Below are 15,162 nucleotides of genomic sequence, written 5' to 3' on the forward strand. Positions count from 1 at the left end.
TCGTCATCTTCCCGTCTTCAGTCCCCTATCTGCCGGAAGCTCTTGTTGCCGACTTACTCTTTCGGTTCGCTGTAAATCAGTGACCCCGTCTACGTTACTTGCAATCCGAGGTGCGGTTGTGGGTTTCCTTCCATTCTTTTATTTTCTTCTCCTTCTGATTATCAATCATCCTTGCCCGGAGTGTGAGTGTACCTGCCTGTCCGACTGTTCCTAGGTCTCTCTGGCACCCGTAACAGAATCCCTTTCGGTCTTGCCCAGGGTTCTCAACGTAGGACGAACGAAGGTTGGTTGTGTTGACGGCATGTCTGTGGTACGAGCCTTCTTCCAGAAGGGAATGATCGGTGTCAGTGAGGGAGCTGATGGTGTGCTAAGTTTCACCATAGAAGTTGATGTCGACTCACCCATAGGTCACCAGCATCCAAGCCGCAGTTGGGACCAATGATGTGATCACGCAAGCAGCCACGGCCTGGAGTGAAGATGGAATGTGGACGATGTTGTAGACAGGCTGTTTCTCTTGACCACGTGATGCTTGAAGAGATACCGTGGTCAGTCGAAAATGCTATGTTCTTGAGCATTGCTCGATGGAAGATACGCATCAGACCATTTGAGCGATAGGCGTTGATGGATGTGACTGGTGATTGGGCTATCAGTCTGCTTTTGACGTCCAAGATGTTTACGCCAGATAATTACCTGCAGAAGAGACATATTTTTAACGTGCTCGATACCCTTTGACGACAAGGGGATGCCCCAACGTTCCACACCTACTCAGCCCATAGAACTCACTTGTAGTGTTTCACTGACTCACGAACACTTCCCCATTTAACCAGCTTCGACCTGAGATGATATGATTATGTGGCTTGATTGCTGTTATCCAAACTCCGGCAGCTTTCTTTGCTCGATCGGCCATGTGTTTCGGACATGACTGGTGCTTGTGCTGAGATGGACTATTCCTCTTCTTGTTGTCAGTGGTATCGTCCAGCAGTCTCTACCGCCCCGATTCGCGGTCACTCTTTCTTCACACCGTCATTGGTAAGTAATATCCTTACAGGTACTTATCTTACGGTTTGTTATTCAGTTCCAATTTCATGAAAAGATGTCTTTGGCTTATCCCTTGGCCAACGAAATTAACACAAAGTGTATTATAGGCAAAATGGGTCGCCACATTTGCTCCGATACCTGTGAGCAACACAGAATTTGCAGAGGAGAGAGATGTGCGTGTCGTCGGCGGGACCTCCGGCCAACGTCCTGCTACGCATGCAGGCTAGCAAAGACCGCGTGCCGACCAGGAGCGGGCGGAAGTGGGATGTGTGAACGGTGTTTACACAAGGGCAGTATACACTACTGCAACAGACGGGGTAGAGAGGACAACCCAGGCGAAGGTTTACCAGCCAGCCCTCCCGGCCGTCAATATCTAGTTGACTTCGGCCCCAATGCTGGTGAGGCGCTTCTGGTGGGCGGAATGTCGGCACCCTTGCCTTACCCGCACGGGTACCAGCCAATAACTCCACCGAAGTCGGTGCGGTCCGGCTCATTTGAGCAGACTCCGACATTTTTTTCGAGTTCCGCCCACTCACCTCCTGCCTCCGTACCTGCTCTCCTTCCCGGCCCGGTTATGCCTCCCGTTTTGGTTATGCCTCCGGCACTGGCCTCTCCTGCCCTGGCCCAAGCCCCCAATTGCGGTTGCCTTTGGAAATTGGTTCAGGCTCAAGAGGCCATTGACCAACAAGTTCCCCTCTGTGATCGGGCTTCCAAGGTTGTACAGGCAAATCGAGAGGTGGCTCATTCGCTCGCCTGCTTGATACGCTGTCCCTATTGCTTTGGACCGGACAGACGTCGCGCCCCTTTTAGTACCGAGCTTTAATCAGTGATTGGAAAGGGTGTAAAGGGATATGAGGTCGATGTGTTACCCTTCTCCTTGTTGCTGACTCCCGGGGAGAGGAGGAGCACACTGAGGACACTGAAAATTCTCAGTATTCTGACGCGTCGATTTGGCTCGGACAGGTCTGAGGTGGGATCCCTCATAATTAAAATCACCGAGTTGGTTGGTGCCTTTCAGCGGGACCAACAACTAGCACTTGCCGGTGGGCTAGAGCTTCAGCAATGAGTTCTTAGCCTCCGTCTACGACCACTCAACAAAATCAACAGCAGCAGCGTCTGGTATTGGATCACCAGGTGGTTCCTCTCTCTGGAGGAAAGCAAAGAAGAAAATGCGATTTGCGAGTCCAGTCGCCATACAGGCGAAGGTGTCTGTCGGTGTGTGTGCAAGTCTCTCAAAAACAGACACGTTGACATACACATACCAACGCTCAGATCTATTATTGCAGATTTTTGCGCCATCATCCCTCCATCCATCCATTCATCTGTCATTCGTATTTCTGGGAGGAATCACCCAATATAACGCCAGCCTCAAAAGGGCACCACTCGAGAAAACCAGCAACTTTACTTGAGTGGCGATCAAAGCGTGTGGGCTGGACCACCCTGAAAAACGCACGCACAACTTATGGTTACAAAGACAAAACAAACAAACAAACAACACATCACAGCATTGTGGGTTTCATCGGCACTGGTCCCATAAGGCCATGTGTTTTGGGTGCGAAGTTGTCAACCTTTTCCTCGTTTTGGAAGGGGAAAACGACATCCACTTATCTGGTCAACATCAAGACGCTTTCCATCACTTCAGGCAGACCTACAACAACGCCATTTTCGCACCTACCGTACACCAACAGACTTGTTCGCAAATCGAGCCAAACAACAACAGAGCGATGTCTCACACCCCCACACCTCATCAAAATTTTGCTTGGGTGTCTTTTCAAGGCCTTCTTTCGCCGGCAACGAGTATCCCGTCTCCTCCACCTTTCAGGCTCTTATGCTCAACTCGAGGGAGATAAATTGGCTGCCATCGGATAAAAAATCCAAGCCGTCCTCCAGAAGGGTTGGAAAGCCAACTTCGGCGACGACCTCTCCTTGCAAAATGTCCTCAGGTTCATCTCATCCAACAAAAACCTATTCGACAAGACCGCCATGCTCTAGCGCAAGCCGGCCTTATATACCTTATTTATACCGTACACAGAAGCGCACATTTACAGGGCTAGATGGCTGGTTGGCTGGCTGGAGAGAAAGACAGCAAAAAATGCCTTTGTCATTTATAGAAGCGAACCTTTTGATGGTTTCAGGGATAAAAAAACCATGTGGTTTGCTGGAATACCCATTTCACTTTATCATGTTGAGGAGTCCGGTTACTGCCATCACTGGGTGGCATATCTTTTGTTTTTCCTTTTCATTTGCCTTCTTCCTATCTTTTATGATTGAATTGGTTGAAGGCCCTGGTATTACCGACTACCTAGGTAGTATTAGGTGCTGAATTCCATTTTTGTTTGTTTCGAGTTTCGAGTCGAGTCTTTTGTACTCCTGTCCTGATTTCTTTCTCTGTGTTTCCCCCCTGAAGAAGTCGTGCAAGCTCGATCTAGGAAGGAGCTATGCAGCGTGCTTCCAGTTTCATCTACCAACCTAAGTCTTTGTGCTCCTGTCGATTTATCAGACAGATACACGAACGTATATTAACACACACACACACACACACACACACAAAACCAAGATAGCAAGACACCGCATGGATTATCAACGAAACGTGGAGGATAGATTATATCACGTTGGCATGAGCTGCTGCTATAGGTTGGAAAAGTTTCCGAGCTTGTGCAAATTATCGCACACACACACATATATATAGCACAGTGTATACAATATAGATTGGAATGGAATATGGGGTTGGAGTCGATGAGAGCCTGAGCCCTGATAGGCATGGTTATGGTTACATGTTGACATGATGATGAGGCAGGAAAAGTCAAAACACGACAGGAGCACAATAAAGGCTATCCCCGTGGCGTGGCAGGGCATCTAGCAAAGATCAAGAGACCATTCAAGTTGTTCAAACAACCAGTGATCCATTCTTTTTCGACATTATCTGCGCTCATCGATGCTGTTTTTCAGAGCGTGATAAAGTTAGGTAGATCAAGAAAGCGGCAGAAACTTGGTGAAACTTGGTGGTGATATAAATCACTGCGTAGAAAACCCGTTTTATATAGGTTGGGAAACTCGCAATTGAGAAAATATCCACATCAAGTTAAGTATACCCATGGCCTTTACCCTTGCTCCATGTCCAATATACTGGTTAAGGAATATAAAAAGTGCTTAATGAAGATACACCTTTCACAATGCCCAAGATCCCCATGGAAGATGCTGCTGCTGCTGCTGTACTCTTTCATCATGTAATAATGCCTAGCTAGCTAGTCCTTTCAGTTGCAAAGCAACTGGAACTTTCTCCGACAATCCGAGAACTTTGTGTGTGGGCTTTTATTCTAAGTGATATATGTCTTCACTTCGTCATATTTGGAACTCAAATTCAGAACAACTACTCAGCGAGCGTGACTTTGGTGCCAACCTTGCGTGATATGGTGTAAAGTTACACAAGCGCAAGAGGCGTAGAGGGAAGTAGAATTAAAAAAAAAAAAGAGAAAAAGAAAAAGTAACTTGTGTATGTGTGTGTGTAACATAACTCATATCAACCCATATCAAGCCATTATCATCATCGAACGTTTTTTCTTCTTCTTCTTCTTCTTTTTCTTCTTCTTCTTCTTCTTCTTCTTTTTCTTCTTCTGCCATGATACTTTTTCCTGCTTCCATAGATTTCCAACTTTGGTACGCCCCGTTCGATCATAGCTTACTCTCTTCCGAAGTTCCAGAATCCCACGTAAGAATCCGGTGGCAGCTGGAAGTCGGCAGTGGGTCGGTAAGTCTGGTAATGTGTTATCCCGAGGTTACAGTACCTTTGAAGTTGGGAAACAAATCCGCTTAGCATTAAGTTAAGTACATGTAAGCGCAGGCCTTTAGCCGCACCATTTCGATTTTTCTTTCTTTGTGTGTTTCTTGGTTCCCACGAAAGTGATCGTCAGCAGAAAGTTGATGCCGAGCATTGGAAGATAGTCTACTGGAGCTGACTGGTTGTTGACATGGATCTTGGCATAACCATTGTCGTCCAGGGCGGGGGTCTAAAGAGGCTACTATTAATAGCTACTGGGTTAGGTTTCAGTCATTGACCATTATTACCCACGAAGGTTTGAATAAAACACGAAGCAAGAAACAGTTTGAAAAAGATGTGATGTTGTGCTGACTTGATGCGCGCAATCATCATCGATACAGTTGCCATGCACTGGACTTCCAGCCGAAGAGACGGTGTCAGATTAAGCTTCAAAAAGTCCGAGCGTAGCTAGCTTCCCTTCAAGCTTAGAGAAGCCTCCTCCAATGGCATGGATACAAAGGTAAAAGACGGGGGTGTATGTATATGTTGCCTACAAGGTAGCTGCCTGCAGGGAGGTGTATACCCCTGTATATCGAAGACCTCTTGTAAGTGGACTGGCATTCTTGACCTATCCGAGGCCAGCATTATAGGAGCTGAGGGAGAGGGTGTGAATCGGATCGTAACGGTTGCCTTTTTCGGGATTAAACCGCTGCACGTGTAAGCTGGACATGTTCAGACTGTGTGTGTGCTGCCTCATTACCCTTACAGGATGGTACACGGTACATCGAGATCGCCCAGCCCAATCAGATGCTTCCGAAAGCGAGGGAGGGTGGCCAGACAATATGTCCCTGCGTGTTGTAAAGAGAGGGGCGGGATAAATATTGCGGTTCACACTCTCGGTTGCCATCCACTGGGAAGTCTGTGTTAGACAACTCTTGATAAGGCTTGCTCTTGGCCGTACTACGTGATCGGTGCTGGTGGGTAGAGGTAAGTTGTATCCATGTCTATGGGAGGGAGGGATGAACGCGGGATGATACCGAAATCCCTAGGGTGCACCAACACCTGGTCGCCGCCCGGGATATCAAACCCTTTTGCGTAGGAGAGGATTCATAATTGCCGCGGAAAATCACTAAGATAATAGCAGCGAAGGGATGCGAGACCAGGTGGTGAAGATACGCATGTCCGAGCTAATATGCTCCTAAATACAAATGCTCAAGGGAACCAAAATGATAAGACGGGACGTCCACACATGGTCTGGGTCACTGGGAAAGCTAAGTACTCACTTCCCGCTTTAGGCGGGATTTTACCCTTCCGAGAGACATGAAGCGCCATCTTGGCCATGGTGGAGGTTCATCGTCGCACGGGAGTCTGCAGGAGGCACTGTAAACGTCCTCTTGGTTGGCACCAAAAGGCTGCTGCCTGAGCAGTGATCTGCTATTTCTGCCCTATCTATCCACTTTACAAGCGATATTGTAGAGGCATGGTGCTTGGAGTTTCAAAAAGAGAAGACCAATCAGATGACTGTTAAATTTAAGTTCAAGATGGCAGACTTACCAGACACCGTCGTCAAGTCCAACTTCGGATACCGTCAAGCCAGAAGCCCACGCCGGTCATACATGGACTCTCGGATAGAAGTCCTTCCGTTAACCCAGCGTACCCACGGTCAACTTAGCGTTCAGATGTCGCAGTTAAGGCATCGGTATCGCCTCGTTTCTCTCCAGCTACTGACAGGTCGCTCGTGTAGATCGGTTAGTTATCTCTCCGCAATTCGGTCCCATGATTGCGCCGTCCCCGGAGGCTGATGATTTGTGCAAGGTCAAAACTCGCTCGAGAAGGCCGGAGAAGTGCCGAAGCGTACCACAGCGTGGATGATATTGCATAAGTGATGACTGTAGCTGTAGTGGCTTGCACAGTCGTGGAGCCACGGCAACACCGCTTTTCCAGAGGCTCTTTGTGGCGGGGTTGACGATGGATCAAGCCCCAAAGGAGCGGTGTTGGCCCTATGGTGTCTTCCATATTTATTGTAAGCTCTGATCCGAGATGATAGAGGCACGGCGGGTGCTTTTCTGAATCCCGAGGAAGCACGGCATGGGCTATTGAAGGGTAGCATGCTGTCAATGCTGGTTTCCATGGTGCGCATGCAGACCGGAAGGCCGGGAACTTTGCACGAGGGATGGGTTACCCTCGTCGTTGAGGGAGGCCATGAATCCCAAGCCGTGAAGTTTGTGCCTGCCGTGACTTTTCTGACGTGGGAGATCGAGAAGATGGATCATGAAGCGGGTGGCCGGCTGCGGGCGCGGGTGCGTACGGGGAGCACAACAGACAACACACGGCCGTAACTCGGCAAACCTTGTGAAGTGTAGACTAGCGCGCCCAGTGCCAGATGCAATGATGCAGTGATGGCAGATAGAAAAAACCCCACGAGCCGGTAACTGTGTGATTTCCTTTCTTCTTTTACGCTCGTATTCCTTTTTCCATTATCGTGGTCGGAGTGGGCGCGGGCCACAGGCTAAAGTCGCAACGAGGCCGGCGAACCACAGTTCGGCGACTTGGATATGGTATCGACGCATATTGCTTGGTGCTTCGTCAATCTGCCGTGAGGACGAGGGAAGGAGGCCATTTGCAATCGCTCATTGCTTCGATTCTTTACGGCAACTGACGCAGTTCGGCGGCGCGAGGTTCCGGAACGAGGGAGACGGATCGCGACGGCGTGGTTGCTGGATGCTTTCAAATATCTAGCGCATGAGGTTCTATCCTATTTTATTGTCTCAGATCGTATTATTGGCATCGGAATGAATGCGCCAGAACTCGCTTGTCATCGATTTGTTACTGCCATTGGGCGACCGGGCGCGCAGTCTTCGGAAGGGGTTGAGGGACTCGAGGTTGTGCTGGTTGTTTAACTTGGGATTACCGATCGTGGACGGATCGGTCAATGGAATGCAGCTTGATCCAGTGCAAAAGACAGATTCTGGATGGTACTGACGTGCCTGGTGCTGATCAAAGCTGCACGATGCCGCGATACTGCAGATGTTGTTTCGGGATCGAAATCTCGGATGTGAAGTGCTCGTTGAGGAGGTGCCAGAAAATGGGAGGCTATACTAGTAAGGCGATAACACGGACGACTAAAGCAACCTAGCTCAGCGTTAGCACAGCCTTATTGAACCCTCCAATTCAGCCCAGAGATCACCAGTGAGCAAGCCAATGCAGGGTTAGTACAGCCCACCCTAACAGCGGATAAGCTTTGGAAATGTCTCCGTAGTAGCGCTAGCTCTGGGCACTTGATGTGACATCCCTGTCCCGCTCTTGCCATCGACCGAGCCTCGACCTTCTTTCGCATTATCTTCAATATCAGTCAATCCCCGTAAACATTCAGGTTGGCCTTTCAGCGGCCAAGTCATCGTGGACCCTTTGGCCTACATACACTCGACAACAGTTTTCTAGCCGTTCAGATACCTCATAGCAAGCTACATGGACTAGATAGACCGGACATCCGTGGGGATCAGAGAGAGTATCGCTCCCGCGCCTGGAGTCCATATGGACTCTTTGGTTCCCGGAATCCGATGTTACCCATATCGGCATCTTCAAAATTTCCATCATGATTTGTTTCATATTGACACTGCCACCAGAAAGAACTCCGCACATTCCTGTTTTCCGGATCTTAGGTTCAGGTTGACACTCGTTCAACATACAGTCCGTCTCTCACACTCTTTTTTTCCACGGCCACACCCATCCAGCCACAGTTACACACGCCCACACAACATCACTGGAACTTCTCAGGTCCTACAGCTCCTGTGTTTGAGCACGACGTATGGAAGCTTTCTTACTGTGCAATAGCCAACTGTGGTCGGTTTCAACCTGAGTACTCTTTCCGTTCAGTACATACAGCCTGGGTCGAACTTTTCCGCGGCAGATAATGAACACTGGAGAAACAGCCGTCACCCCAAGACCCGAACCAACACCAAGCCACAGTATTATACGGCATTAAGGGAGCACCTAAACAGATCAATGTGAATATCGCTTGGGTGAATACGACGGATATGTAATTATGAATCAAAAAGTTGCATCCCAAGTGCGTGTCACACCCTCACTCACACCGCAGCGCTTTCCCGCTTACACCATTCAAAGCAAGAACTGGACAAGTGAACTTGCGCAAGTATGAGCGAGGAGCACTGAGCACAACATGATAGCAACCCATACCTCTAAGCTACTGCCCTTTGTGTACAAGTAGTACAATCAGTTCTTGCTTTCGAGATACCCATTGTCAACAGCATCCCATGATAACTACTTTCAATGAATTGTTACAAGTCTCGTACAGTGGTGAAACTGGTCAAGTTATCGGCCCTGGGCCAGCTGTGCGGTCGGCCGGTCATGAGGTTTTCGGTTGTACGAATATCAACACCAACCAAATTTCCTTCAGAGTGTGTGAATCAGACATCCTCAAGGGCTTACTGTCCACTGCCATCACTGGCCACACTCACTCTCGCAACACGCCGCGCCACCTCCAGTTCGAGCCGTTAGCGGCGATGGTTCTTACTTGCCTCACAACTCTCGCCGAGTGGTCGCCACCTCCACTATTCTGCACCAACGACATTACTGATCGAACTGTGGCGGCGAGCCGGTCTGACTGGCCGTACTCCCTCAACTCAGTACGCTGATCCAGCAGGTTTCCATCCATGGTGGATCGAGGAAGATGGGTGGCTGCGACGACAGATGTGGCGCCATGGGCAACCAAGCCGTTATCTTGAGGATGTGGGTTTTGCTGGATGTCCACACCGAGTTGAGCCGCTGACGATGGCTATGTATTTGTGAAACAGTGAGGTAGAAGCGTTGGTGGGAAGAAGAATCCTCCTAGCGTCTACTCCTCCCGCGTCGTTTTCTTCCACTAGTTACTAAGGTCGAGGCTCAGCAGTAACAAATCCTCAGCATGTGCCTTCTTACCACGCAGTGGGGTTACTAGTTCGCACACCATCCTACATTCTCATGAGATTATCTGATAAATGGCGCCGCCTGTAAGGTACAATATTCTAATCCTACCCACTAGTCCTGTCCACTGTACTTCTACAGTTTGACACTTTGACATATACAACTTCTGTAGTCATCGGTGACATATACCTACTCAGGGTTCGCAAGGGAGCACATACTCTAGCAAGCGAGCTTTGAGCTCTCATTAACCGTTTGTTTTTGGACACTGAGCCGACACAACATATTGATCATTGTCCTACAACATTCCAGGCATCACGCAAAGCAGGTCAGCAGTGACACGATGAGCACGATTGCGAGTGTACCAACCACCACCATGCCAAAATGTCCGGCGTCCCATCACCATGTACTACCTACCTGTCTGCAACGGCGTACGAACCATACCCAAGGGTAGGACCTCTTCCAATCACCCACGACTACAAGTATCAATCTCGGGATGGCTTCCCCACGTGCCCGCCGCCCTCCTGCGGGTGGATGTAAAGTTGTCTGACCAAAGGGTTGGCTCTCAGTTGACCAAGTCTACTATACCTGAGGCAACGAACCCCCCACTAGACGTCAGAGAACAACTTGTGAGGCTTCCTTCCAACTCAGCCTCTTCCTGAAACACTGCGCCATGCTGAGGACCTGATGTCCCTCGACATGAGCAACGTCGCACGCATAGCTACAAGCTTGCGTGCCAATCCTGTGGCCAAGTGCCCGGGATTCCTTCTAGAAGAGAACACACTGGCATATGTGTGTCTGTCAGCCACTGTGTTTGTGCTTCTGTGACACCGAAAAGGGGCTATCCCGCGAAGTCTCACTACAATTTCGCCTGGCTTCTCTTGATGAGTCTAGTATTCCAAGAGCAGGTCGATCTGTTCACGCCCCTTATCTCTTCCCCTTGCTGACCATCATCATCATCATCAACAAGTTTTCTTTCGATGAAGTCAAAGGTAACGATAATAACAACAGCACTACCTGGTGAGAAAGCCAAGGGTACACCCTGTCTTCGTTCACCTACGTACCTATCTTTGGTCACTAGTCACGCCGTGAACTAACCTTTTCGCCACATCCATTCGGGTAATTTGATCTACGGTACCCGAGATATCAGGCGGTTGTGCTAATAAGGGAAGCATCCCAATCTACCCATGCCAAGGGAAGTTCTAGCTTATAGTGATTAGGGCTGAATTGCTGACATTAGGGGGGGTCTCGAAGTGAAATTGTAAATAACAACGCTTAAAGGGGTTGATAGTGGGAACTGGGCCGCGATTGTCCCGCTACAACGAGGATGGATGATACGGGATGTGTCGGATCTTATTGCTCTTTGAATTACGTTCACTTTACAAGTCGCGAGGTATTCAGTGAGTGATATTTCTGATATTTACATTCATACAGTCACAAGGTATGAGAAGTGGTATATGAACGATTATTGTGGAACAACTTCAGTTGTCAATATTTCTGGTCACATACCGTCCACAGAAGCACTTCTTGTTCATCTCCCTCTGTCCCCTTACTTTGCCAATCTTCTTTGCACCAATTCCACCACCGAGGTAAACGTACGGTCTCTAGTTATTACGTGAAGATTTTCTTAATTCCTTATTCTTAGCTCCTCCGCTGACGCGATACTAAGCCCCCGCTCCCGAACCGATCTCCGTCACTCCCTCGGTAGGCCGCTTCCGTCCGCTAATAATGCCGCTTGCGCCACGCCTACTTCGGCGCCTACGAGGTAAGTACCGCGCCTACGCCACTTAGCCGCCCATCCCAACCGAACCTTTTGCAAGAAAAGGTAGAATTCCGCCTTAAAGGCCGGTATCTAAGATATATCTACCTTAATAAGCCTATAAATACCTAACACATGACACCAAACCACGCTACGGAGAATTGTTTTTGAGACACGCATGGCATAATATGCAAGAAAGATAGTCTAGCCAAAGCACGATAGAGAACGGTAATAGGAACAAGCATATTAAGAAGTGGTGACCAGGCTCGTGGGATGCATGTAATACCAGTCCCCATGCTTGGGAAGGGTCAATACTACCTTCTACCCTGACGTACGTCAGCTGAAAGAAGGGGTGGTTTTTGGGTAGAAGGAGGAAAGAAAAGGATAAAAATAAGTAAGAAAATGATAGAGAAAGAAGGTAAAAAGACGAAAGAGGAAAAGAAGCAAGAAGATAGAAAGCATAAAGTAAATCTTTGTCGATAACATCGACCGTGGACTTAAACCTGAGAAGCCAATCGGCCCCCATCCCCCGGCCCCGGTCACTTCCTGCGGCCGCATGGCACTTCGGTACCTACCTAAGGTATCGACCCGGAAGGAACCTTCGTCATAGTCGCGGAAAGTGTCATTATGTTTTCGCAGCCGGCAATCGTCAAAGATTTCCCTGGATTTATGTATAGGGTAATAACACCTTAATCGATGTAATTCCGCCTTGTCCGCCCACATGTCAACGGCATCATCTTCTTTCTCGAATCTCAACTGTCCGTGACCGGTTGGGAAACGCCATTCAGAGGGAACCCAAGACTTAGCATCACAAGAACATCAACAACAACGCCACCAGAACGGCTCCCTTATCAATCAACTGGAAATGATATCAAGGCGAAGATGCGCGCATCACAGGGATCGTTCAATAGCAGATTGGCAGTAGTGTCCCGATCAAACATTCATGCATTGGTTAGTGTACCAGCGCATTGCAAATATTGCTTTCGTTGTGTGGGATCAACAGATGCGTTGCTACCCTACCATTACCCTCCCACACGCTTCTTTCTTTTTCAACTTCCACCGAGAAGTTGGGAAATGCTACAGAACCGTTAACGTCACTCCTTGCCATTTTGAGATGTATGTAGGAGAATCTGACACGAATCTCAAGCATCGCAGCGTAGATCGATCATCCCCTCGCTATACATACTACGCTACACACCTTTCGCAGTCCAGGCCTCTCAACTGGAACTCACATCATGACATCTGTAGTGTAATCGACCGAACCCAAGCTTGCGTCATTCCCTTGTACTACTTTTTGGTAACAAAGAATAACCCCGCTTTGAGCTGTACCGGTAAATTCCAGAACCCAATCCACCATATCTAGCCAGATCCAAATCTCACTATCCAATCAACCATGTTGGGACCTAGACTTCCGAACGTGGCGATGGCTGGGGATCAAATCAACATGGCTGAAGCTGAACAAAACATTACAAAGAGCGTAACAGGATTGAGAGGGCTTCTTCTAATGACAATCTGCCACGACAGCATGGGTTTGATGGCCTGGCGTGGAGAGAGAGATTGCAGCACCACCCATTAGAGTTGAAGGAGCTTAACACGCCCCGGGAGTGTTGGTGAGACTACCTACCTATCTGACTTGCTGATTGACAGACCCTCGAGGTATATTTCGTGCCGTTCCTCGTTGCAAAATGACGTACGGACGTCGCCCTACTTAGTGCGGTCTCTCTTGCAATAAGTTAATTGAAACGGAAGCTCACACAGACTAGGTCGGTGGCTTGGTGGGTAGATGGGCTGGATGGCTGAATGAATATAACCTACCTCTTAGTTGTTTTGGTGATAGTATTAGGCCGACCTAGAAAGTATGGAACACGCACACTTTATTGTACAGGTAGTTCATGCCGATTGCTGTCCAAGACTGGGAAAGTGTTCTCTATCGACAGTGCAGCAGTGGGCTGACCGAATAAATCAGTACTTGTTCCTTGACCAATCGCTGACTGACAACTCGGATTACTGCACACCTTGAAGATGTCGCCGTTACCAATGCAACGGAAATAGAAATACTAAACGGTGTAAATAAGCAGTTATGCGTGGCTTGGTTAGTTGTGTTAGCGTGTGTGGGGGAGGCTCAACCTGAAGTCAATCATTTCCCCATTCTAAAGGCTTGACCGCATCACCACATATGACTTGGCACCCGTGACTGAGAGAGATACTGGTGATGACCTCCTCTCTGGTTCCCGAAACATGCGTTTCACAGCACAACTAATGGGCCAGTCAGAGGGTATGTTGCTGTGGACTTGTTCCCAAAGTCACGGAAACCTGTGTCATCCTCAGCAAGTACCTCAACATTTGGAAGACACTTTTGCTTGGAGGTTTACTAAATACGTCCTCGCCTTGTTATTGGATATGTGCCGAGGCTCACCTTGAAGCTCGCTGAGGGTGTAAGCATTCTGACTAGTTCGGCGTGGCGGTCGCCGCGACGGGTCGTTCCGCTGGTTTCCCTATTCTTGATACAACTCGCTGCAACACCTGCCAAGAGTGCTGGTGTGCCCACGGACTACATGGAGTGTAGTACAGAGTAAGCAAATTCTTACGAATCAACAGTGGATGAAGGACGGATAACAAGCAACTCCCCTTCACGGAATTATTCGGATTGCGGCTGAGGTGTGCCAGCCAAGCCTGATGTACAAAGGTTGTGTATCTAGGTCGTGAGTTGTCAAGTTGAGTAGTCTTTCCTTGATGGACCAGTAAGCATATGTGCCTTATTTATCCTTATCCGAGGTCACTCATCGGACATATTATTTGTGCAACGCCTAGCTTTGTGGTGATGGCGGTCCTTCGCAGAACACCAATTTGACGTACATAGCTTGTGGTCAGAAAATTCGATGTTGAAGTGTTGTGATAACAGCCCACATGTTACAGGTGTCTAACTCACATTTCTTACACTAGACAAGAGCTTGGCTTGCATACCATAGGGCTGTGCTTGGTAAGGATCTTCACTCACCTTTATGAAGAAAAGGGTTTTGTGGCCGGCCATTGATGCGCAGCGGTACCCAATTTGTGGTGATTCTATCCGTGTCTGGTAGTGTGTGTCAACCCATTGACATCAGCATCACCTATTTCAGAAATATCATCAGCTTGGAACCAACATGTTGGCGCAGGCGGAGTATATCCAGAAAGGGAGTAGACTGCAACTTCTTGTATTACTGGTCTAAGTTTTGCCAATGAATGTTGCTGTCGAGCTAGAACGTGGATAACAGAGAGCCTCATGGTCTTGAGGAAAGACACGGCATCTCGAAAAGATTCCGCGCTTGTACCTTTCGTGGCTGTCTCTCCCTTCAGATGCCAGCATTGGTGAACTCATCGGGCTTGTTCGTCACCTTCAGCGGAGGCCAATCTAACTGTTGATGGAGTCTATAGCAGTATGCAAAGATGGCCGGGTGTTGTGAATGTGGCTGGCTAGAGCTGGCGTGCGACCTGGCGCCCTTTGGTAGTCGCGCGATCGCATTCACCCAGCGTCATCTTATCTAATATCAAAACCTCTACCGGTGACGAAGGCAGTGATTCTCGGTCCCGAAAGCAGTCCTGATGCGACCTAAATAGCGCCAAGGGCTGCAAGAAGAAGCATAAGCTGAAGGTGTAGGGTTGAACGTGCCAGACTCTTGCAGCATTGGCGTTTCCGTTCAAGGACGCT

At 48.7% G+C, this 15,162-nt stretch overlaps 1 protein-coding gene across 1 annotated transcript; it reads right to left on the reverse strand.

Moving 5' to 3' along the window:
- Positions 1–210: 210 nt before the first annotated feature.
- NEUTE1DRAFT_135293 (uncharacterized protein) lies at positions 211–9,470 on the reverse strand (the record flags this gene model as incomplete). The annotated part of the gene is made up of 2 exons (XM_009850117.1): positions 211–367; positions 9,274–9,470. The coding sequence occupies 2 exons, from the start codon at positions 9,468–9,470 to the stop codon at positions 211–213; spliced, it is 354 nt and encodes a 117-aa protein (XP_009848419.1).
- Positions 9,471–15,162: the final 5,692 nt, after the last annotated feature.

Source organism: Neurospora tetrasperma (assembly GCF_000213175.1).
Source record: "Neurospora tetrasperma FGSC 2508 unplaced genomic scaffold NEUTE1scaffold_1, whole genome shotgun sequence".
NCBI classification, from domain to species: domain Eukaryota; kingdom Fungi; phylum Ascomycota; class Sordariomycetes; order Sordariales; family Sordariaceae; genus Neurospora; species Neurospora tetrasperma.